Source organism: Antennarius striatus, chromosome 7, assembly GCF_040054535.1.
Source record: "Antennarius striatus isolate MH-2024 chromosome 7, ASM4005453v1, whole genome shotgun sequence".
Taxonomy (NCBI): Eukaryota; Metazoa; Chordata; class Actinopteri; order Lophiiformes; family Antennariidae; genus Antennarius; species Antennarius striatus.
The window spans coordinates 25,586,160-25,611,790 of record NC_090782.1 but is presented as its reverse complement, the minus strand read 5'-3'; the positions used below and the strand labels follow the sequence as shown (position 1 = coordinate 25,611,790).

The 25,631-nt window shown below is 44.4% G+C and overlaps 2 protein-coding genes across 2 annotated transcripts; one reads left to right on the top strand and one right to left on the bottom strand.

Moving 5' to 3' along the window:
• The first annotated feature begins 61 nt into the window (after window positions 1-61).
• Window positions 62-7,602, top strand: LOC137598545 (regulator of G-protein signaling 5-like). Its single transcript, XM_068318797.1, has 5 exons — window positions 62-218; window positions 742-855; window positions 2,072-2,133; window positions 4,241-4,407; window positions 5,295-7,602. Exons 1-5 carry the CDS (start codon window positions 175-177, stop codon window positions 5,457-5,459), a joined length of 552 nt encoding a protein of 183 aa, XP_068174898.1. The 5' UTR covers window positions 62-174; the 3' UTR covers window positions 5,460-7,602.
• A 5,082-nt stretch (window positions 7,603-12,684) lies between these two features.
• On the bottom strand, window positions 12,685-16,544 carry LOC137598546 (regulator of G-protein signaling 4-like). Its single transcript, XM_068318798.1, has 5 exons — window positions 16,427-16,544; window positions 16,161-16,259; window positions 15,219-15,283; window positions 14,213-14,376; window positions 12,685-13,646 (listed from the first exon to the last, which is right to left on the bottom strand). Exons 1-5 carry the CDS (start codon window positions 16,468-16,470, stop codon window positions 13,470-13,472), a joined length of 549 nt encoding a protein of 182 aa, XP_068174899.1. The 5' UTR covers window positions 16,471-16,544; the 3' UTR covers window positions 12,685-13,469.
• Between the last annotated feature and the right edge of the window lie 9,087 nt (window positions 16,545-25,631).

The following is a 25,631-nucleotide window of genomic DNA, read 5'->3' as shown; positions in this document are numbered from 1 at the left end:
GCTGCAGCTCACACTCCAATCTGATTGGCTTAGCTGTTTGGCTCGGGGCCCAAAGGATGTCTGTATAAAACTCTCCATGTGCTTTCAGGCAGTCAGAAAGCCGACAGCGACGCTAAAGACCCACAGAGAACTACCCAGAAGAGCTGACCTGCCTGAGAACGACGGTGCTGAGAGATGTGTAAAGGATTAGCCGCTTTACCCCAGAGCTGCCTGGAAAGGTGAGCCGCCGCCTCGTTCCACCTGAACCGTGGTTTTTAGATCCTGTTAATGCAGATTTCATTAAAAATCGATGTTTCTCGAATCAATAGTTCCAATTAGTTTGAGGTCCAATCGAGCTCAAGGCTTCTAGTTAACATTATGACCTTTTAAAGTCTGAAAATGACTGTTTTCTACAACACACCAATTTACAGCTTTTATGTCAACTGAAATTTTATTTGTTTGATAAGATGCATAAAAAAAGGTTTTAAAAAAAACTTTAAAGGAAACATTATGGCCTTTCTATTAAAATAAATTCAATCAAGTTAAGGAGTTCCTTTATTTTTTTTAAGTTAATTATGTTGTTTGTGGATAAAGTCTATGGAGATCAGTAATTATAGACGTATAGAGAAAAAACTTGTAAATGGTGATATTATTGTGTTTTTGGGTTTTTACCGCCGCCTTTTAACCCTCATGTCTAGCAGTGACATGAGATGAAGGGTGATAGATATGATTCAGACGTGAAATCCTCCTTTCGTCTCCCAGGGCGAAGGAGATCAAGTCAAAATTGGGCGTTTTACTGCAGAAGCCAGAAAATGCCATCAACCTCATCATCCCCTACCCCGAGAAGCCTGAGAAGAAGCCGGAGAAGCTGCAGAAGTGAGTGTTTCCTGCTCAGAGATGGATGTGTGTGGGTTAACGGTGGTAACGCAGAGCCATGGGGGCCGCCGCCGCGACGACCGGGGCACACGGACCCGTCTGGGTACCGACCAATCGGATGCTTCCACTTTATCCGGGATTGGAATTTTGTCTTGGTTTCGTTTTTTTTCCTTTTTGAGCGTTGATAGAAGTCCTCCAACGTGAGACCATGTGATTGAACATGTGATCGACCATGTGATCGACCATGTGATCGACCATGTTGTCGTGTTTTAATACGTCTGGAGCCGTCTGGGCTGACATCAACATTTTCAGGTATTTTACCTGGTCACATGACTATGTCACGACGTTTTCTCAAGTAACTACACACTGTTGTGGTTTTCAAACTTCTTTAAAGTTAACTATTAAACTTTTCCACACACACAGTTTGACTTCAGTGCAAAGACTGAGGCCAGGAAATATTTCAGTTTTCCAAAAGTGGTGGATTTTTACCATTAGCACCTCCTTGTTTACATTTATCAATAATATTACTGCGTGTTTGGGGAGAAACATGATTAAAAATCAAAAGATGCTTCAAATAAATGACATTTTCCTCAAACAAAATGTGCACAGAGGCAGTGGTCTTCAAACTTCACATCAGGAAAGTTTCTGCTTTCAAATCGGATGGAGAAACGAAGCGTACCTAAACCGTTAGCTGACGGTAAGGTAGAGCTGGAGGCGAACGGGATCAGACACACACACTTAATCTTTATCTTCCTTGAATTCCCCTGTTGGAGCCAAAGTCATCATTTTAATATTTTTATTATGTTACTTCCTCCTCTCACGCTCTGATCACATGCCAGCCCGGCGGATCCTGACACCACATACGTGATTCCAAGACCGATGACTCACCGGCTACAATAATAATTCATTAGATCCTCTTCCCTTCAGTACACACTGACGACATTGAACGCCTCAGAGGATTAACTCTGCAGCGACGCTGGTGATAAAATGTTTATTGGAATATTCCAACATCAGTTTGTGTTTCATCTCTTCACTCTGCCACAAAAAAAAAAAAAACTGAAACATGAACTTTTATGGTTTGAAAGTTTAACATTTAGGTAAATATGTCGATGCACGTCGTCGCCGTCGAACTTAACTGCAACGTTGTGCTGCTCAAACAAGTTAGCTTCACTTAGCACCCCTTGCTGACGGCGTGTTGACTGTGTTTTGTGTGCAGGCCCACCCCTGAGGAGGCGGCTGAGTGGCGTGAGAGTCTGGACCGCGTCCTGAACACCAGCTGTAGGTCCCCGTTCTGTTTTATTCACTCCTCCTCTCTCTGCTGTCTCCTCCCTGTCGCTTACATCACGCTGGTTGCTATGAGGCGTAGCTGAAATGCTAACACTTTGCTAGCCTGTAACTTTTGGGATAACGACGAACTATTTATCTTATTATATATGGTAATTTAAACATTTCTGACCCCCCCCCCCCCATACTGATATTAAACCACCTTCTGTCTGTTGTACCTTTAAAACACTCTGACAGACTGTCTCACTTTATGCTGATGACTCCACTTTTGTGTCTCACGGAATTCCGAGACTCACGGAACGTAGCACACTTCATGATGTCGTCAGCCAATAGAATGCGAGTACGGTATCACGTGACTGCCTACCAAAAATCCGCGTCACGAGTGTTAATGCACGAATGCACGAGGGCGCACGAATAATAATCACATGTAAACATCCCTCTCCGTCTCAGTTTGAAAGGAAATTCAAGGAACAGCATCGTCGTCATGTAATAGCAGTACAGATTAGCTATGCTAGCGTAGCTAATCTGTAGCTAATCTGAATTTACACATACCACACACTCAATCCAGACACACCTGAACGCCTCACATCGGTGTAACTAACTTCTTATCACCGTACATTTTTACGTGTTTTTTTAATCTCAATCGTTTTTAACGTCACATCAGTTTTAATCCAACGAGAGATAATCTAATCCAGTCACATATTTCTCCACAAAATGAACTTTCTGATGAAAACGGATCTATTATCACAGTTTGGTGACTTTAAAATAGCTTCAACCGTTGGTGACGACTGGACAACGTCTGTTTAAAGGGAACAAACCACAGCACCAGAGGCTTCACCTCTTCCAGCTGTTTACCTGAACCAGACACGCATGATTAACTCTGTTGTCATGGTAATCAGCGCTTCATGTAAACCTTCCTGCTCAGGCTGCTCCTGTGCATACAGACCAGATCCTGGATCAGATCCTGGATCAGTCCCCGCTGACGGAGGAAGCGTTTCCTCTGCACGGCTCAATAGGGGGTAGGAGGCTTCTGTAGGTCGCTCCTCCGGCAGATTTATATAGTGTGTGTGTGTGTGTGTGTGTGTGTGTGTGTGTGTGTGTGTGTGTGTGTGTGTGTGTGTGTGTGTGTGTGTGTGTGTTATGATAACATCACCAGGGAGAAGTCTAAATGATTCCACCGCCGGTGATTTATCGGGTGGTCGCCGCAAACCGCTGCGCCGCGATTATTTACCCCCATGAGGTTTCACATTAGCATTAGACTTTATGGTTAATTCCCATGGGATCCTCCATGACTTATTACGCCTCAGATGCAGTAACACCCCCCCCCCCCACACACACACACACACACACACACACACACACACACATGCTTTCAAGTTAAAACCGATTGCATAACAGAAAGCCTGTTAATGGACTGGAAGTTGGGGTGTGTCATTTCTAATTGCATGATTTTTTTTGTTAAGTGTGTGTGTGTGTGTGTGTGTGTGTGTGTGTGTGTGTGTGTGTGTGTGTGTGTGTGTGTGTGTGTGTGTGTGTGTGTGTGCGTGCGTGTGTTGATTGAGCCAGAATGCTATTTTGAAAAGGACCCTGCGTTCTCATTAAGGATGTGAAGCGGGGGCCACGCCAGCGCTCGGCTGATCTCCTGCAGCACACACTCGTTCACACAATGGTGCCTCCAGCAGCGGCGTGTTCCACCACAATGCTCGTGTTATCACGGTGCATCTTTGCATCATAACTCTGCTTTACTAATCTTTGCTTCTAAGATTTTTAATTTCTTGATTGCGTCTCACTTCCTCTGTGTTTCACGGGAACTTCCTGTTGAAGGCAGAAGGACATGAACCGAACATGAAGTTCACCTTCACAAAGTGGTCGTTCAAAGTGATGTCTGTACATTTACCACTGCATGTACATTTGCTATGCTAATGCTAATGCTTGAACATCCTGCCTGGCATGAGGTGGATCATCTCCAGCTCCTGATAGTCTGTGGAGGAGACCCTGATCCTCCACCTCCAACCGCAGAAGAAATACAGTTCTCCAGCTGATGGACCACCAGACGATACGTTTGTTGCCCGGTTACTAACATGTTTCTCGTGTCCACCAGACGGTCTGGCTGCTTTCCGCAGCTTCCTGCAGTCTGAGTTCAGCGAGGAGAACATCGAGTTCTGGATGTCCTGCGAGGATTTCAAGAAGACCAAGAACCCCGTGAAGATGGCCACCAAGGCCAAGAAGATCTACGAGGACTTCATCCAGTCCGAGGGCCCCAGAGAGGTCAGGAATCCTCGTCACGTCCATCACATCCTAACTCAGTGCTCACCTGGAACATCGTGATCAGTGACATCACTGTTAGGAATGACAGATTTATTATAATAAATACAAAAAGTCCTCCTCAAGTGGTGTCATTGCTAACTGCTAATGCTAAAGGTCGCAAGCAGACATTCTCTGAGGTCCTGAGAAGACCCTCACTCAGGTCTTTGACCGTTTCACGCCTGAGGAAACAGTTCCTGTCCAAACGCTTCAGGCATTCTTCTTCCTCTCTTGTTTTGTGAATGAGGTTTATTTTGGCGGGGTGATGCTGTTCCTGGGTTACATGAGGAGAAACAAACCCGGTTTTGGTTGCGTAAATCCTGCGAGGCCTGAGTTAGACGCTGGAAGTTCATTCATTTAATAAATTACAAGACTTAGAGAGAAAAGACAGTTGGTGGGTTTTTGTTTTTAACTTATTTTCTTAATTTTCATGACCTAAAACTGAGCTTTACTTTACAGCTTTATGCATGAATGCGGAGCAACATTTGAGGTCATGTGAGGTTCCTGCTCATGGATGTAATCCCAGTCCATTATTTATGGTCCTAACAGATCATTTATGGCGGCTCATAATGAGCTTAGAGCCAAACTGCTGTAAACATCAGGTCGTCGGGGCGCGTTTCCTCTGAATGATCAGGACCAGTTCGTGTTTGCGTCTCGTGTGAAATAAACATAACAAGTGGTTGGTTAAAGTAAGAAGCCAATGAATAAATAATATCACACGTCTTACCTTAGATGGCCTCACGCTGAGTAATCCAGACACAACTCCTCTTTGTGTTCCTGAGTCCTCCCTACGAGACGCCTCATCAATTCCCTTATTTAACGTCCCTCCCCTATCCCCACCCCCACCACAGGTGAACATCGACCACTTCACCAAGGATGTGACCCTCAGGAACCTGGTGGACCTCTCCCCTGCAACCTTTGACCTGGCCCAAAAGAGGATCTTCGCCCTGATGGAGAAAGACTCCTTTGGTCGTTTCCTGCGATCAGAGCAATACCAGGAGCTCCTGGTCAACTAAGCCTGGGGGGGGTCTGAGGAGATGGGTGTGGGGGGGCTGGGAGACTTCAAACAGCAGTTAGCTAACATGAAAGACATGGAAAAGCTACTCTTTAAAAAATATTTTTAATAAACAAACATTGTGTAATACGGCTTGAGAACCAAAGGCTTTTATTTTGAAAAATATCTGAAACAAAGACCAGAAAATTATTTTTATTTAATCATATTAATTCAAATTCAAAATGTTAATGAAGAGAAAGACTGGCTGTTGAAGCCCAACCTCCCCACCCAACACACACACACACACACACACACACACACACACACACACACACACACACACACACACACACACACACACACACACACACACACACACACACACACACAATCTTGAATTGTTGCATTAGTGAGGACCGTCCATTGAACATCCTCTCTTATAGAAGGTCCCCATAAAACCACCTCGCTAGTCCCAAACTGGCCTGAAACACCTGATTGGCCGACATAAAGGTCGGATCACACAGGTGTTATCCGACCTTTATACTGAAAACACACATTTTCTATCCATTAAGGCCACAAATTCAGTACATAAAATATCATGTGATCCACTCGTGTGCACTAAAGTCTTATTTCAGCGTCACCTGACCATCGTAGGTCTGTGCCCATTGATTGCCATGCGATATGTAGCCTACTCAAAGAAGGACCTACTGAGTGTGAGTACTACTTCCAAGCACAGTACTCCCCTTTTTACTTAACCTGTATCACCAATGTCGTTCTTTGGACGTGGGTGTGGGGGAGTTGCTTTGGCCTCAGTAGTGTGTGCCGGGGGTCAGTCAGTCGCCCACCTCCCGCACATATCTGTTTGGATTCACTATAAATTTTAAAACAGTATGAACCCGCATCTTGACCCCGTTTCCTGTCCTGCAGACAGAAAAAGTCTGGATGACAGCGTCAGCACCATGTCTGAGTCCTTGAGGTTTTCCCAAGACTCAAAGTGCAACCGAGTGCCTGGAAGTCACATGACTCACAACGTCTCCTGACTTTAGAAAAACTGATCATTATTAGCAACGACCAAATATTTATACATTTTAATAGAAGCATGTGTCCCAGAATGGAAGCCTCCATCGCTTACCAATGATTTTCACACACTTAAATCTTTTTTTTTGTCTCCTCTACTTTCTCACACTCACGTAGACAATAAGTTTGGATGATCACGTAACCCTCTTTTGGGTTGTTTTACGCTCCGATAGTCGTCCTTGAGAGCAGCGCTGAGTGTTTGGCTCAGCGGTCGAGCTCCTTGGCTACCGCTAAACTGTAAGTCGCTAAGCAGGAAAACCAAGCAGGAGGGAATGTCAGATAAAGACGTGAAGAGAGAAAAAAGTCAGGGTCAGGCTGTTCCACGTGACGATGCCAACGCATTGGTGATGTATCTGGATCTGGTTGTGTTCAAAAAAGTCTGGGAAAACCTGATCGGTGTCACGTTACGACCAAAAAAAGAGAATGATTTCATTTCAGCGTGTTTGGTGTGACGGTAGCCTCAAACGGTCCAGTGTTAATAAATGGGAGACAGAACAAGACGCCTGCAGTGCCAGACAATTACAATACTGGTTATTTTAATTGTTAAATGCGACGCAACTTTAAAATATCAAGGAAATGTTAGGAAATAGATTATTTACGATCACACGCATTAAAGTTATTCTTCACTCCTGCTGTAAGAGAGTACTGGTGTTGATTTGCTGTTGGTGTGCAATTTGTCCCAAATATATACATTTAATAGAATGTAGTGATCATAAAGTGTGGCTATATCTAGTCCTTAGTGGTGTTTTATATTGAATATAAGCATATATGTATTAACCAGTGCAAGAATATTGTTTTATAGATGTTCAGCATTTCCAAAGTCCTTATTGCTACGCAGAGAACTGAAATCCTCAAGTTTTCCAATTTTCTTTGACTTAAAAAGTTTGCCACAGATGAGACACGATTAAATTAAAAATATGTTAATGAGCCTTTGGTGTGGCACAGATTGACCAGTCTGGTGCCACACAAGCCAACACGCGTGTCCCCGAAACCAACCAATAAGGGCTTTAACTGTGCTGACTGTTCATTATTCCATGTAGCTTTACATGTACGTTTTGGAACCATATAAAAATATATATCGCATACGATTCCTGAAGATGTATTTATTTTTTGTGTGTAAATATTGTCTGCTCACAAGCATTGTGTTTAAGTTATTCTTACATACAACAATGGACGCCCTGATTCTGGCTGGTGGGGGCTCTTCCCAGTTTTTTCACTGCTATAAAAGGAAAAACCCGAACTTCCCATTGTCGCTTTGTTTTTCTTCATAAGGTAGAAATTATGATGAGATCTATATCCACAAGATGCACCGTCGCCATGGTGAGGAAAAACTAGGACGAATCCGAAAACACTACTGTGACAAAATACAGAATCATATTGATAGAAAATGCAAATTCCTTATTATATGGCACGGCTGCCCCTGAGTCCCTGTAGAACAGGGAAGGAAGCCCCACCCATCATTGTTGGGCTGCTCAGGATGTTGAATGTCAGCTTCATTGGGTTCTACTTTGAGGGTTTGTTACTCATGAACTCATTGGTGGGAATAGTAACTACACAAATAATAAACTGGTTTATAAAATTCCTCCTGGCCTCGTTATGCATCCATTCCACTGATCTCCATCTAGCCCAACCAGCCACTGAATGAAAAGAACATAAGATGCATTAATTTAAAATTACTTGTCATAAAAAAAATCTTACATAATCCCTGAGACAAACAAGTCTGCAAACCCAAGAGAAAACATCTCTCAGAAAAGTCATTATGAGCTAAATCTGCTCCATTTTTTTTACAAACTCCTTGGTTTGTAAATGAGTCATTGAAAGAACGAGGCTGCGTCCGCCATTATACGTCAGCCGGGACTGACACAAAGCACAAACAGATGCTGGGGGGGCGGCCCCAGGGGCCACATTCACTAATGCCACGGTTCTTAGAAACGTGTGGAACAGGTCTGATGCGTGACTCATTACTGGTACACGTATGACATAAAGCACTAATGAATAATTCAGCTGAAACGCACACGTCTGGGTTACCACCAGACCGGGGTGACATGTTTGTATTCCGTCTAAAAGCGTCTGTGTTGATGTATTAACGCCATAAAACTTTATGATGCTCAAACTCAGGCGTTGCTAGAAGGAAGAAGACGTGGGCGGCGCACGCAGAGTGGAGTGCTAACCAAACATGGCAACAACCCCCATCACCGACATCATCAGGGCATCAGTTCTCAAAAAGAACACGAGCTGATTCCCCCAGATCCACCGGGGACCACGATACGCCCCCTGGTGGTCAGAGATCCTCTAAGGACCATGATACGTCCCTGGTGGTCAAAGATCCTCTGGGGACCACAATACACCCCCCGGAGATCAAAGATCCTCTGGGGACCACGGTACGCCCCCTGGTGTTCGCGGGTCAAGGTCGAGAACTTGTTGTTTGTTCTGGAGTTCATGATGCTTTGGAACGCGAGAAGCGTAAACAACGTCACCCGTTTGCAAATATTTGAAAGTCCCTCGACGCGATGAAGAGAGAAAAGCTCGTAAAACAATGACGTCACAGGTTACACCTGCTGCAGGGGGGGGGACCAGAGGAGCTGGTCTGAAGCCTGATTGGATGTTCATGTCGTCAGCTTGTGTTCTCAGGCGGTTTGCCTGATGCCTGCTGCCAGCCGGTTCTGTTGCCCCCAGTCCTCTAATCCAGCATCCTGTGAGTATAACGCTGGCTCGTCACCTCCCCGGCAACGCCTGCTTTGGATTTGACTCGTTAAAACAAGCATTTTGAAAATATCTTGAAGAAAACCCATGAAAATAAAACCGGTTTGTTTGAGGAGTGAGTTTCCAACGTGAAGGAAGAAGCTTTGACGCGAGTTGGTTCCTTCTGTACCTGAGATCAACGATGAAACATTCAAAGCTGACGTCAGACAGAAAAAAAATGTACAGGTCACAAATTTTTAGGTTTGAGCAACAGGTGTTGGTGGTGGTGGTGAAATGGTTGGTGAGCACGTCTACCTAATAAGGTAAAAACAGTAAAGTCTGCTGACGCAGCACTAATGTCCACAAGGCGCCAAATATGGGAGACAAAGCTGTAAATCTGTCCTCTCCCGATAAATCTGCCACTGATGGCAGAAAACAATACGTAAGACCCAGCTGGGAGGCAATCAATAACAGATATGGTTCTGATGTGGGCATGTTTGAATTTCAATTTTGTTTTTTAAATCTTCTCTGGCATTTGTGACAAAAACAAAGTGATAAAAGCAGTTTTCACCTGCAGGAGCTTCTACTCTGAAAGTCAATGAATGTCCTATAAATGCTTACCGAGGCATAAAGCCTGTGTATAATTAGAGTCAGAAAAAGAAGGATCTGACAAATACGCTGCGCTCAGATGTCAGCAGCAGAGCACAAACTCAAAGATGATTGTGTTAGCTAGCGTTAGCCTGCAGTGTTTATTATTACAACTGTTTAAGACAATGATGTGGAGCCCTGGGGACATGTCCTGGTGGACGGGCACATGTGAGCGTTGGGTCTGGATACGTGTTTCTGCACGTGTCAGCGCCGATGTACCTCCCTGCATGGTTGATCACATTAGAGCCAGACCCCCCCCCTTTCAGGCTTGAATTAGAAGGCGGTAAGTGGCCAGGCGCTAACAGTCAGAACTAAATCAGTTAACCTGGAGGACGTCTGGTGGGCCTGAAGGCCTGAACTTGAGTCCGAGCACATAAACCCAACTCTCATCTGTGAAGCTGCTCCTGTCCAATGAAATGACATCTATTATGATTGGTTGTGCTTTATACCAATACCAAAAAATATTGACCCATATATGCAGGTATATAGACACAGAGAGGCCCAGATAGATGTAGGGATGGATGGACGGACTCCAGATGGTCGTCTCTTTTGAGTCAATCTAGTACATTCAGGTCAGGAACATTCAGTTCCCCAAAACTGAGAGGTGCGGGTATGGGAATAAGCTGTCACCTGGTTTGTAGATGTTTATATAGCAGGAAATACAGTCATCTGAAGAACCATCTGTTCATCAGCGACAGTGTGTAGGTGGAGATCCAGGTGTGTCCCTGTGAATATAAACGTACGTAAAGATGGCAGGAACTCTTTCATGGTTTCCAGGGCTCTCCTTCTGGAGGAAGCTTGAAATAAATCTTGAAGAGTAAAATGTAAATGGAACCAACTCAGAGTCAGACGTCAGGCTTCTGTTGCTGAGTGTCCAGCGAGAATTGCTGAATTTTTTCTTCAATTGGCGAACTCTTGGTTTTTATTCTGGGTATTGCTGAGCTCTGAATCTTTATTAAACTGCTGCTGTGAACTTTGACTCCTTCGGTGCAGCTGGCCGTTCATGGGAGAGGGAAGAGGAAGGGATCACACAGCATGTCGGGTCTGGATTTTCCAGATGGGGGACACAAGAGTCCCAGTTGTATTGCTGTGGCGTCTGAAGGCAGCGCTTTGTGGATGGACTAATTCCGTAAATACGTTTCTTCCTAGAAGTGGATGTCAGATCGGATTTACAGAAAGAGAATGTTACTGACGATGATAAGCCAGGGATCAACTAATGGTTCGGATATATCCCACGGGGACCATGACCATCCAAGTTTAATGTTGTGAAAAACTTGTAGCAAAACAAAATGCCGACTTCATATGATGGAACTAGTTCTGATTGGTACTCTTACAGACACTGAAAAGCAGTTTGGACACAAGGGAAAAAGAAAAACATGCCTAAAAACCCCAAACATCATTTATCTCTTAATTTACATGACATCTGCAAAACGTGCTCATGCACAATTTTTATCACACACACGCCACCAAAAAAAAAACATGTATAAATGTTAGACATCATCAGGACAACGCTGCGTGACAAGTGGTTTGTCCTCACTTGCCTCCTCTAAGTCAGACTTTCTATTTATTTTCAAATTAAAGCTGTTTACTGCGGCTGAATTGACCATCACACCCTAAAGCCATGTCCATTTAAGGGCAACACTTCGAGACCAGGAAGCGCTCTGCAGGAAATTAGCTTATTTGAAAGTTTGAAGAGATCAGAAGAGGGCAAATGTTCCAGAATTTACAGTTTCTTTTGGTTTTGCTTTGCTGCTATGACGAAAATAGAATACAGTGATCCCTCATTACTCGTGGTCAACGCGTTCCAGAACCGCTCGCAAACAACGAAAGTCTGCAATATAGCGATCAAATATTTATCTTATTATTTACGGTAATTTAAACAACTTGATTGGATGAACCCAAAAAAACAGTCGAGACTGTGATACGACTCAGAGACTCCCATGGACGACATCTGACGTGATCCTTTGATATGTTCCCATTCTTTTGTATGAAGACCAAACCCCAATGGATATCTGAACACACCTTCTTGGACGCAGTACATTCAAACAGTAGGAATGACTGTTACCATAGAGTTTGAATTTACTTTACGATGGACAATGAGTCCACAGCCCCATCCATAGCTTGGTGGAATATTAAGGGTCTCTCGTTATTGAATTATTGATGCTAGCTTATCATGTCACGTGATCAATCTTCAGATTGGTGGATCAAACAGCCCCACCATTTTCCTCACCATCTCTCCCCCTCCTGACAAACAGACGCCGACTGCATCAGAACAAGTCCTACCCAGAGTCGTAAGATCTGCCCCATGGGAAATCAAACATTTCCTATTAGAAGAACTGTTTGATTGAGACCAGGAAGGAGAGCCTTTACTGTCAATCAGCCCCTAGTCTCACACCAGAGGTGGGGGGGGGGGGTAAGCATTGAGATGTCAACAAAAACGGTCAACATGTTTATATATAAACATCATAGAGGGGGTGTCTCCATGTAGCTAGTAAACATAAAGCCGCAAAAGCACTGGGGGTCTGTGGCGCTGGCAGGTTAATGGAAACTTGAGGGCGGGGATGTTTTCTGCTTTTTCATCAATTTGTTCTGCTGCATTGCCTTCGTACGCATTTACCATCCCTTACCTGACCTGTTGCAACACTGCCCCCTACCCATTTCCAGCGGTACATTCAAAGATACGTACAAAATTAATACACAAGACGTACAAAAAGACACAAGTACGAATGGATCCGAACGGTCTTGATCAAACAAGACTCACCACTCAGAGTTCTGATTATCCAACACATCTTTAATTATTAAAATTAATGATGTAACAAAGACAATATTTATGACATTATTTCCGATCTTCACAGTATCGACAACAAAATACATTCAGTTTCAGTGGACAAATACCTGAACATCCTGCAAGTGCTAAAATTGAAACACCAAAAAATTCTTCAACAACCAACAAATGAGTCACAGTTTGACATTTTCTTGTACAAAGGCATGGAACAGCAAGACAACGACGAACACATGCTTCAGACTCCCAGGAGAGCATCATGTTTACACCGAACAGCTAGTCAGTTAATCCTTCAGATATACAGCAGCTATCTGGACGTAGCCATGACAACGACCACGTCAGTGTCATCCATCTGTCCAAACGGATCCCAGGAACCGTCCCGGGTCAGACCAGAACTTGTTCAGAGCCAGTAGACGATGACTTATTCGGTCTATCTAGTGTTTGATGCTGATAGATCGGTCGTCTTTACGTTCACATTGTGGGATATTAAGTCTTTGATACTTTCAGAGAACGAGTTAAAATCAGTGCAGCTTCCCGTTGATCCATTGGATGGAGGGATTATTGGAGGCAAGTCTGGAATGAGGTATATTTACATCGTGTTCTGGTGAAGATAAACAGAACCCGACCATTACAGCAGTACAATCTCTTGTCAAGAAAAAAGGGAATGTGTGTGTTTGATGGTGAACAGGACGTCAGGTAGCCAGACCTGAGCTATAAACACCAAGTAAAAGTCGCAAAAAAGTTCACTACTCCACAAACACCAAACTAGTCTAAACCTGCTCAAACGTTTTTGGGCTGTCTCCTGGATATTCCTGTTTAAGTACTGGTGCGTTTTCCCCGCCTCTACTTGTCGGATTTCCTCTGACACAGATCCTGAATCAGCTTGGAGTTGAGAAAGCGCCTGTAGGAGTCTTTCTCCATCAGTTTGTAGATCATCTTCTGAGCGCCGTCGAAGCAAGCCTGTTGGGCGTCCCCGACGTTCTTCTTGGTGCTTTCTCTTGTCGTTGCGTCCAGGTTGACCTTTAGAGAGAAACGATGATGATAGTCTAAGAAAAAGTTTGAGTACTGGTCCAATCCCCTCTATTTCTACACCACAATCACCACCTGGTGTTGCTCCTCTAGCCTTTAACAAATGTCAGTTCTCAGAGTTTGAAATTGATATCTGGCCACAAAAACTAACAGTAAACACTAATAGAATTTAATCTTATACAAACAACAAATAAATGCAGCTCAGATTGAAAAATGGAACAAAACATACTCAAATCTTCCTGTTTGTCTTCATCCATATTAACCCTCAAGTTCTACGCTGGCTAGTGAGCCAGAGTTCCTTCATGCATCCTAAAGACTGGCTTCCCAAGATCAGGTTAATACAAGGTTTAATCCTTCAGTAATCACAGACGTGACTCAAAGACCTCTTTAATGCAAATTTTTCTTGCTCTCAAGTTACAATCAGCCTCAAGTTTCCACTTCACCCCGGAAGAATGTGCAGCTGCATAAATAAGGTATACAGTTGTGTCTCTGAAGTGTGTTCCAGGCTGTGTAGTTCCTGTTTCAATCCCTTAATGGTGTGTTTTAGTATTCTATACCTCATGAGGAGCATTGATTTCCACATATTGGTGGTAGATCTGCTTGGCTTTGCTGCCCTGCTTGGAGGCTGAAGTCTTCTTGTAGTTGTCACAAGCGACCCAGAATTCCATGTTCTCTTCGCTGTACTCCGACTTCAGGAATCGGCCAAAGATCTTACGGCCACCTAACAGAAGTCGAGGACAGAGATGATTTAAGTTTTACAGAGCTGTTGGTGCGGGTGCTGAGGTTTGAAAAGCCATATTTCCACAAGTGGAAGAATCACTTCCACCAATCCTGTTCAAAAGCCAACACCTGCTAATGTTGCTAATTATCTTAGCCATATGAAAGCTAAAGACTCTGTGTCTCCAAGACTTTCCATGGACGTTCCATTTTGAACTTCAATTATCAATCACCGCTCTCTTTCCCGTTACCTTCTATAATCCATCTCCTTTTTTTGCCCTCAGAATTTTCACACACTGTTCTGCCAATTTCCTCTCCCGTCATCAGAAATGGAATTATTGGAATCTGTGGCTGATATAAATAAATTCATAATAAGTCATTTAGTCACGTCAAATTTCTCTGGTATCACTTTCTAAAACCATGTGCCAACACACAGAAGTCACAAATGATTAACCGTCAAGTCTACTGGTCCAAAACCCCAATGGGACACAAATAAAAAAGGACGAAAGAGGACATTACAGTTGTGAGGTAATTGATAAATGAAAAACGGGCCAATGAGAGTGTCGGATGAAGTCTGGAGAAGAAACGTGACTGCTGGGGGTCAAGCGCTCGGGTCATGGAACAGGGCTGCTTCCCTCAAGGCCGTTCCTCCTATATCTCGTGCACGCGCTCACACAGTGGAACTCTGGGGAACTCTCCAGTCTGAGATCGCCAACCCTTACAGGTGACCACTAGCGGCCGGTCGATAACAGCACCATCATCACATGAGAGATGATTATATTTTTTTCTGGTGCAGAATGTAGTCGTTTCAGATTGTTTCAGACTTTACCAGGTTTAAGAACTTACAGTCGCTGCTCATCAGGTAGCTGAAGGACTCCTTCCACTTCTCCACCTCTTTTGCTGAAGGACGGCTGAAACAGAGATGTTTGTTTTTTTAAAAAGAGGAACCGTGCAGTAAATTAAACCTCATCCATCCTGACGTCTGATGTCATTCAGCGACATGTTCATCAATGTTTCAGGGACAAAATATAAAGTGCATTTCAGTGTGATTTGATGACTTTTGTCCTGCTTTTTGACGTTTTCTCAGATGTGTCATAAACATAACAGCCCACGAGTCACATGATGTGATTCAGCCAATCAACACAGCAGAACCCAGATGTGGGTTATTAGTGGATGATCATGATTAGGATTGATTCATAGAATGGACAGAAATCTGTTTCCTGAGAGGTGAGACCAGAGGACGCTCCAATCATGGAGAGCTGCTTTTACAATCATTACCAATCAATAACTGTCCTGGAGCCGAGCCGCGAGAAAAACTGTAATCTATACATCAAACCTATCCAAGATGGAAGCTTTGGAATTGTTCTCCATGGTAACTTGACCTGCAGCGCAAAGGCTGGCATGAAATCTATCAATTAACGTTAGCTTCTCATTAAATGAATGGCTTTTAGCTCAGCTCATCAGTACGAGCTTCACCACTCACCACTGAGTGTTTGTGGGTAAAAACCTCACCTGAGAAAAGGTGTTAATTAATCCCACAAGGAAAAACAAAATGATTACCCTCTACATCCCCTGCATGAGGGCAGAAATATGCTGCTATTCGCTTTAAAAAAAAGTTTGCAGATTTAAGTTGATAACAGTTTGCATTCTGCTCACTGTCATCCTGTATAGTGAAAGTGTTTCCTTGTGTTCCACATCAATCCAGTGATCAAATCCCTCCTAAACCTGAACAAACACTCATCCTTCTTATCTCTAAGGTGAATAAATCAATTCTAACGCGTCCCTGACCTCTCCCCAGCAGCGGCAGCGTTCTTCCCATCCCGACCGGCTGCCTGGACCCCCGGCTTCTGCAGGAAGACTCTGATCCGAGTCCTGATGCTTTTAGTCCTGCAGACGTGACAGAGAGTGACATGCATCTTTTAGAAAAATTCACTTAGTTACAATAAGTTTTAATATCTGAACTTCACTAAACTCTGAATTTCTGCGTTCTCCTACAGTAAGACATAAATCTCTCAAATGATTTGTGTTTCCATTATAAATCTCATTTGTCTTACCTTTTCAAACACGTGCAAGGAGATTTTTCCATTCCCTTACACATGACGGGATATTCAAAATCCAAAGTCAGTGCTGGTTCCAGTTTCTCTGGTGTTGTTGTCTGGTGCTGGAAAGCAGTCTGAATGTGTCTCCACCCACCGCCCTCCATCACTGCTTTTATAGCGCTGGCAAACCTGACCAATCACACCAGAGAGAGAGGGAAAAAACCAAGCTGGGATGGAGAGAATAAGGAAACCTGGGAAATTTACAGCAGAGAGAAGAGAAGGTAACCACAACAAACGGTAGCCTGGAGTCTCCTTGCCTGGAGGCTACCGCTCATCTCCAGCCGCCAAAACGACCCCCTCATCGGAAAAAAACAACCCGATGGGCCTCAAAACGACATCGAGGCCTTAAATTACCAAATGCATTTAACTGCATTCATATAAGATCATAAAGGCTCGCGTCAAACCATCAAGGGAATGAATCATGACACACTAACTCATTTCAATTGCATTGCTCTCCCCTCGGGGATTATTAAATGATTCTGATGTAATTATTGATTTATAGGTTTTTCTTCAATTTTTTATAGAACTGACTAAACAGGTTTATTTTTCATTTTGCTTTAATATATTTGAGTAAATCAGTTAAGTTGAAGCACAGAAACAGTGGATTAAATGTGAATTTTTACATTGTTGTAAAAATATTGGCAAAATTTGGGCTAAATTATTACTGAATTCTTGCTTATACGCAATTTTTTTAAATTCTACTCTACAGTATTGGTCGGTTGATTGGTGATTAATGCTGAGGTTGAATCTTATTGATTTCACTGTGAGAGTCCTTTCCTTTGTGTCCTGGTGCTAGTTTGATCGAACACGTCCTCCAGTACCGATCCAATCGACTTCTGATCCGCCTCTACTCCACCAGTACTCCCAGCCTCTGACGTAATGGCCATCACTGATTATCACTTCCTGTCTTGCATAAGACAGGAAGTGATCTTCAAATTAAAGTTCTAACAAATAAAAAAGGTGGCGTTTAAAACCCGTTGAGGGTCTAGTTGTAGGACGGAGGCGTCTGAGCACCGCTGAACCGTTTGACGTTCGTGTGTCGGGTCCTGGGGTGAATGTTTATTTATGCTGTTGTTGTTTGTTGATGTCGGCCATCAACACCATCAACAAAGGCAAAGTTCAACATGTGTTTACTTCCTGTCTCCACGGCACAAGCGTCGGGGTAACAGATGCAAGTGAAGCGAGTTGATCTGTTTAGTTTTCTCACCTTTCGTTTGAATTAAGAACAGCTGGAGCCTCAGGCTCCAGGAAGGTTTAGAACCTCCTCTTAACTATTTTATACATGACAACATCTCTAAAGCATGACGCTTGAGGACGGAGGCTGTGAGTTTGAATCCAGACCAAGATGCTTGGGTTTACATGGGGTTAGCGTCTCAGAGAGATCACCCTCAGGAGCCGGTCTGAACACTTTGTTCCCAAAAATGATGTGTAAACAGGGAATGAGTCAGTTATGCAACAGGTCCAGAACCCCCCCCCCCACCACCACCACCACCACCACCCGAGCCGAAGCTGACACACTTATTCGGAAAACACACCTCTGAATAATTGTGTCAGCCTGCAGTGGACTCTGGGCTAGGCCCCGCCTCTTGTTCACTATTACACGAAACAACTTCACATTTACACAAATAAACACAATAAGTTACTTTCAAACAGTCAAGAAAATCAGTGAAGATGAGAGGAGGCACTGGAGAGGCTCATTTAGCAGCTAACTGGCTAGCTGTCCTGCAGACTAAAGCTAACTGTTGGAGCTAAAACCAAACTGTGTTCCTGGTTCAGACCCGTCAGGTGAACGCTCCCCGGTGAGGAGATGGACCTCAGCCGCGTGACGCCACCTGCTTCCTGTCCACGGCGGATCGATTAGAGCATGTGTGTCAAACTCAAGGCCCTGGGACCAAATGTGGCCCTTCACATCATTTTATGTGGCCCGCATGAGCATAAGTCAGAATGTCTAAAAAATCAATGGGTCAAAAGTGTGTTTTGACCAAAACTACATTTCCCACAATGCAGTAGTTCATCCCATCTTAACTCTGACTAAACGTAGTGAACAAAGTTAACGTCCTAACTTGTGTCTGATGTTATTTTTCTTTATTGATTGATAGTTTGATCCTTGATTGATGGAGTTCTGTGGGTTTAATAACCTGACAAATGAAAAGGATTCATGTTAGAACAGAGAAACAAACAAACATGTTTTTTCTGTCTAACTGTAATGTTTGGAACTAGAATAAGCAAGACTGTCTCTGAACAGGCAGTTATGACCCCCCGGACAGCGGCTGCAGCTCGCCGACGCTACGCAAGGATACAGTACGTCCGTCTAAACAGGGACGGAAGACAAACGGGTTGTTCAAACGGGTTTAAGGTGCAGATGAGTCCCGAGGTACCGGGGAAAGAAAAGGCAGCGGTGTGTGTTCACCTGGTCAACGTGCTGCTGAGACAGCAGAGGTCAGGGGACGGTTATTAGGTCCATCCTCTGTGACAGTGGGTCAGTTTGAAACCCGCAATCAGGGCGGCGCCCACAGGGACTCCCCTAGGGCTCCGAGGTGGAAAATCCCTCGCTGACCCAATAACACCTCCGAAGAACCTTCCTCACAGTTCTGTTTTCACTAAAACAGTTTCTGCACCCTTCGGGCTCTCGGAGAAGTTTCATCAAAATAAATTGAGCTGCAAATGTTTTTGATGGGAAAACAATGTTGATTCACACACCTGGAGAGCTTCAGCTTTAAAAGGTGAAAAATTGTCTGATGGATTAAGAAAATGATCAACAGGTGAATTCATGCAGGCATCCGTGGCAATGCATTGTGGGTAAAAGAAGGAGATTACCTCCTCTCATCGTGAGTTCAACGTTCTTGACCTGTTTTTGAACGAGAGGCCATGATAACGTTCAAATGGCGATGAGAGAAATGTGTCGCCGGCTCGCATCAGGTTCGGCTCTCGTTAAAAGGAAATGGCCTCTTGGAGAAGCGGCGTGGCGTGGGTTAATTATTCGACTCACGCATCCAATCAGTGGAGAGGAGGCGTCTGTCCGTACACCAAATGTCTTCACAACCGTTGCAGATACAGAGATGAAAGAAAAATCACATTACTCTGACAGCAAAGGGGATGAAAACGAGAAGATGACCTTGAGAAAACTAGATCAGGGTCAAAGTTCAACTTTTGTACATCTTTTACACATATCTCAGGAACCGGATCAGATAGAAAGACGAAACAAAAGGCGTTATATTCAGGGAGGCAAGGGAACAAAAATTAGATCACAACCTTGACCTTGAAAGACCAGGTCAAGGTCAAATTTTCAGGTGCACATCTCAGAAACCTGATAATCACAAAACAAAAAGCAATATTTTTAGGAAGCCAGAGGCACAAAAATGTGTAGGTCAGGGTAAAATGTTGAATTCTGGGGTGTCAGTGGATGTTGTAGTCTCTGACTGCCTTGTTCTTACCTGATTAGTCTTTTGTTCACCTGTGACAGGTGAGCAGGGCTTGATAATGTCCTGATCAGGACACAGAGGTTCTGAATTTGGACACAAATGCATAGTGAGACCTGACGGGGCAGGGCGCCTCTGCCTATCGGGGTGAAACCTTTGACGATGACATTATGGTATATAAATCATCCCCGTCGTCACCAGCTCATCTCTGCTGGATGGGAAACCGAGAAGAACTGGCTGTAGATGAAAGAGGAAGCTGTCGACATGCGTGATGACATTTTATGACCGAGGGTGTTGTGTGTTTTACACCTCATTGCCCTCACGTGATGGGGTGGTAAACGTGGAGGCAATTAATGAATAAGTGCAGTGTGTGGTAGAAAAAACTTGATGGGCCCATGTCCAATCAAGCTTCATGGGAATCGGTTGCGTTGTTCAATCAGAATGAGCTAAAATATAAAAGAATAATCCAGATTACCAGAATTTACGGTTAATTTAAACGTCTTGACCTGAGCCAACATCTGATCCATCCGTTCTCGTTTAGATGAGGCAGAACTCTTCCAGCACAAACGTGGAGGTTTGTCGAGCGTGACCCTTCAACACCTGACTGCTTCAACAACAAATAACCACCCAGGGATTACGGTAAAGGCAGCTTTCATCGTGAAACCTTAGCCGTGACGAATAGCGTGTCGAACCCATTCAACGGTTTCCAGCTTCAGCTAAATGAGACGCAGCAGACAGACCGATGGTTTCTGGTCGCTATGGCCAACACGAGCAGGATGCTCGTGTTGGCCATAGCGACGAGGCTACGTGTGGAGCAGCATGTAGGTCCAGATATCCATCAGGTTCGCTGGCAGCTTCCACAGCCTTGATCTCTGGTGACGACAGCCCGATGACGGATGAGTCGCCGGGTCCCATCATAACACACGGCCTGCGAGGTGGCTTCCATACGTTCAGGTGGAATCAGAGGGAGATTATAGAAGCCGTGCCGTGTTTTATCGCCTTGACGAGACATCACACGACTCGGCGATAGACGATGTGATGCTAACAGGTTTATGTAGTCACCACCACAGGCTTCCTTTTTTTAAGGCCACGCTTCAGTGACAGCGTCCGTATCGGCGGCGGCGTCTGAAGCCATTCAGTCTGTTAGCAGCCCAGAGATAGATCCTGGATCACACCGCTAAACATAGATCAATAAAAACAACTCCGCTGAGTTCACAACGTTGCTTTTCCTTCCTGCGTTTTGTCATATTTCATTACAAGTACCCCGTTTCACACACTGAGTCATGAATTTTACCTTTTCTGCTCCTTAATGGCAGATGATTGGTTTGCACCTGACACACGCAATCTGTTCCTCACATCAGCACAGAAATGATTCCTGCAGGTTTGACGTCTGAAATGAACGTGACTTCAGAAATGTCAAATTTAATAGTGGAGGAAGTAAACTTATGAACAGAAAGGTCTCCTGATGCATCCTGTCGGAGCCCATAGATATTATCCTGCAGAAATGTTTGCCGTTTGAGCAGTGATGATGTCATGATTGGGTTTGTTTGAGGCTTCATTTGCTGGAGACTGACTCTCTTCCTCCACGTCAGCGGTCATGTGACATAACCGCTGACGGGTCTTGACCGTTGCCCTGCCGATGACCTGTTAGTGTTCGGGAGCCTCAAACGGGACACGGGCTTCATCTATAGGAGGATCTGCGTAACAACACCTGTCACGGCGATGGGGACCGTCGTCTGAACGGTTTGTTGTGCATCCAGAGTGTTCTTGCTGACAATAGACCTGCTGTTTCTGCTTTCCAGTGTGATATTTGTAATGTGTGAGTGGTAAATATCCCTGGGGTCCTGCAGGACAGTGAACGCCTCATGGATCAGTGTGGGTTGTTGATGCAGCTTGGTGCAAGAGGTGTGTGTGGATCTAGCTTGAAACTAGGTTACCCACATGATCTGCAACTCTGGAGGCGACAAACTCTGCAGCTCAGTAACACATTTTTCTAGGATCGAGTCAGAGATATTCAGTTCATTTATTCCCCTTCAAATCTGTACAAATGTGTAATTATATAAGTGAAATAAAAAATAATAATGTAAAGTAATTTGCAGCTGGTCCAGTAACTTATCTATTAAAAACAGCTGTTCATTACGACCATGATATCATCACTTGCAGAATGATCCACACCTATCATATGATCAGACCTTCACACGTTGTGAGATCACCTGTGGGTGATGTCACAGATCTGCCTCCATTCTGCTGTGGAGGAGACGTCGCTTTAGCCTTCAAACAGTATGACATGTGTTCACATGTCAAACAGAGGCAGGAGTCCATCTGGAAATCAATGCTGTAGCACCACCTGGTGTCTGATAGGAGACGGCACCCCTGCAGTGAACGCTGCAGGCTACTCTGACAAAGGGACGCGTTCCCTTCAGGTTTAGGGTCAGGACGGGCGTGGCCCACGAAGTAAAGCTTTCACACCTCATCCTGGTCTAAGGGCATCTCTTGCTCTCAGAAGGGGTGAGATGATTGGAGAACTAGAGGCAGCTGCATCAAAGTGGGTGGGGTTGGCCTGATGAAGAGGGAGTGGCTGGCAAACAGGTGAGGAGGAGGCCAGGTGGAACACGCAGATTGAGGCCCCGCCCACACGGTGCCGGATCTTTTTGAAAACTTTTGTTGCGGTTACGCCTTCCGTCCACACGACAACGCAGATATCCGGGATGAAACGCAACTTTTTGAAACTATTTATTCATTCATTCATTCCTTCATTCACATTCCTCGCCAAAGACACCAACGCCAGTTCTGGGTCAGACCAGGACACGCTGCCCCCTGGTGGAGGTCATCTTCCAGGAGGAGCGGCGTGAATCTCCACACATCCCGGTTCTCTCTCCTGTCGTTCTCAGAGTTGTTCTGCTTACAAACGTGTTGATCAACGCACTGACGCGGATACATGTGGACGGAGATTTTTTCGAAAACGCTGTCGTGTGGACGTGAATGTTTTTCTATGTGGGGTGGACGGGGCCTGACACACGGCTTTTATGTGCACATCAAAGCTAAGAGTAAAGGTTAGGTCAGATAAAAAAGCTGATGGAAAATAAGGTCTTAAAATGTCTTAACATCAAAGCTAACACTAAAGGTTTGTCATGAAAGACAAAAAAAGCTGATGGGGTGATAAGGTCTCAACGTGTTCCATTTCAGGTTTGGGATTGACCTGAATTTGAATTCATTGTGGAAAAAAATTACAACATTAGGCAGGTAATATTAACATGAAGGGGAGTGAATTGTGCAGACCCTGATTTGTTCTCAACCCATGAGAGTGAATGAAAGGCAGGACAATAAATATGTAGCCACTATTGTGTTAAAAAAGGATGACAAGAAATATAACGATAAGGATATTGTTGATTTTGATATGTATTCAAATATTTAATACATTCTTCTTTTTGTGCTCTTAAAAAATGCCCAGAATGCAATGAATAATACAGAAGAAAAAGCAGACAAAAATGGACAAACTGGAAAAATAACACCAACGATGCAAACACTGTTGCTCAAGACGATCATTGAAATATTAGATGTAAGCACACATTTATAATTACACATCATATCTTTATATGTGTGTGTGTGTATATATATATATATATATATATATATATATATATATATATATATCATATGAGATGTAGGAATCCGATTAAATGAACTCTATCTGTTATTCCAGGACTATTCTGACAGCCATCCTTATTTTATGACACTCTGGCATCAGTTCAAAGAACTGAGAGAGTTGGTGCTTCAAGGCGATCTTCAGAAAATTTGTGACAATCCTGTCCTTTGTCGGATATTAAACGATCCAACAGCAGGTATTTTAACTTCAAACATGGTCCTGTAATGTATGAACGTAGAGAACAAACGTAGATTGACCGTTAAATCAAGAGCTCCGTCTTTCGACTCAGCTACTTAATCTCGACAGACCTAAACCACGACTGCATCACTGCAGAAGCTGCACCGATCCGTCTGTCAATCTCACGTTCCATCCTTCCCTCACTCGTGAACAAAACCCCAAGATACTTAAACTCCTCCACTTTGGGCACACCGCCCATTTCCCATGGCCTTGGATTTCGAGATTCTGATCTTCATACCACTCGCTTTGCACTCACTTTGCCCTGAAAACTTTTCCAGTGCACACCGAAGGTCCAGGTTTGATGAGGCCAACAGGACAACATCGTCTGCAAAAAGCAGGGATGAAATCCTTTGGTCCCCAAACCGGGCTCCCTCCCTGAAATTCTGTCCCTAAAGGTTAAGACCAGAACCTGTGATAAAGAGCAGCCCTGCCAAAGTCTAACATGGAACAGGTCTGACTTACTGCCGGCAATGCAAACCAAGCTCTAGCTTCAGTCATAAAGGGATTGGACAGCCCTCAGCAAAGGGCTCCGAAGCCCATACTCCCAAAGCAGAGTATGGGGTTTGAGGAACACGGTCAAACGCTTCCTCCCGATCCACAAAGCACATATCAATTAGTAGAGTAAACTCCCAAGAACCCTCGAGCACTCGATAGAGAGTGTAGAGCTGGTCCAGTGTTCTGCAACCAGGACGAAAACCGCATTATTCCTCCTGAATCCACGGTTCGACTATAGGTCTAATCCTCCTCTCCAGTACCCTGGAATAGACTTTCCCCAGGAGGCTGAGGAGTGTGATCCCCCTATAGTTGGAACCAGTCCCCCTTTGTGAAAAGGGGGACCACCACCCCAGTCTGCCAATCCAGAGGTAGTGTCCCCGACTGCCATGCGATGTTACAGAGATGCGTTAACCACGATAATCCCTACACATCCAGACACTTGAGGTACTCTGGGCAAATCTCATCCACCCCCAGTGTCCTGCTACTGAGGAACTTAGCAACCACCTTTTGACTTCAGCTGGATGAGTCCCCCTCTGAGACCTCAGCCTCTGCTTCCCCTAAGGAAGACATGATTGTGGGATTGAGGAGATCCTCAAAGTATTCTTTCCACTGCCCTACAATAACCTCAGTTGAGGTCAGCAGCTCTCCGCCTCTGCTGTCAACAGTGTTGGTGGTGCACCGCTTCCCCCTCCTGAGGCAACTAATGGTTTGCCAGAATTTATTTGAGGCCGACTGGGCTTGCGTTCCAGAGCCCAAGTTATGGGTGGAGGTGAGCCTGACTAGGTCTAAACTGTATCTCACACCCTTTCTCCCCAGCGAGGTGACATCCCATGTCCCCCAAGCCAGTTTTTTTGGCCATGGATTGGGTCATCGAGCCCCCCGCTGTGGACTGCCACCCCATTCACGCAGTCTTTTGAAGCCGTTTACTTTTCACAAGAAAATAGTTTATGGTTTTTATATGCCTATGAGTATCATGTTTCGCTAAATCTGAAAGACAGACTTAATATATTTTATTCACCATCAGCGTCTCTTTTCTCACACTAGCGCGGACAGAATCTGAGGAAGTGGATGCTTCATATTCTCTGAACAGCCAAAGTGCGGCGTACTCTGTGCTGCAACAGGTTGGTTCAGGCACCTACGGTCAAGTATTCAACTGCCGAAACGAGACAACCAAACAGCAAGTGGTCTTGAAGAAGTATAAAGAAAATGTTGACGATAGATTTGCACGAAAAGAGGTAATTTCCATGTGTAGACAACACTGTCCGTTCCCTTATTTGATTCTCTTGTCCTGTATGTACGGTGACACAATGTTATGTTCTGTCTCCAGCTGTCTGTATTAAGGTACCTGAAGAAGATGAACAAG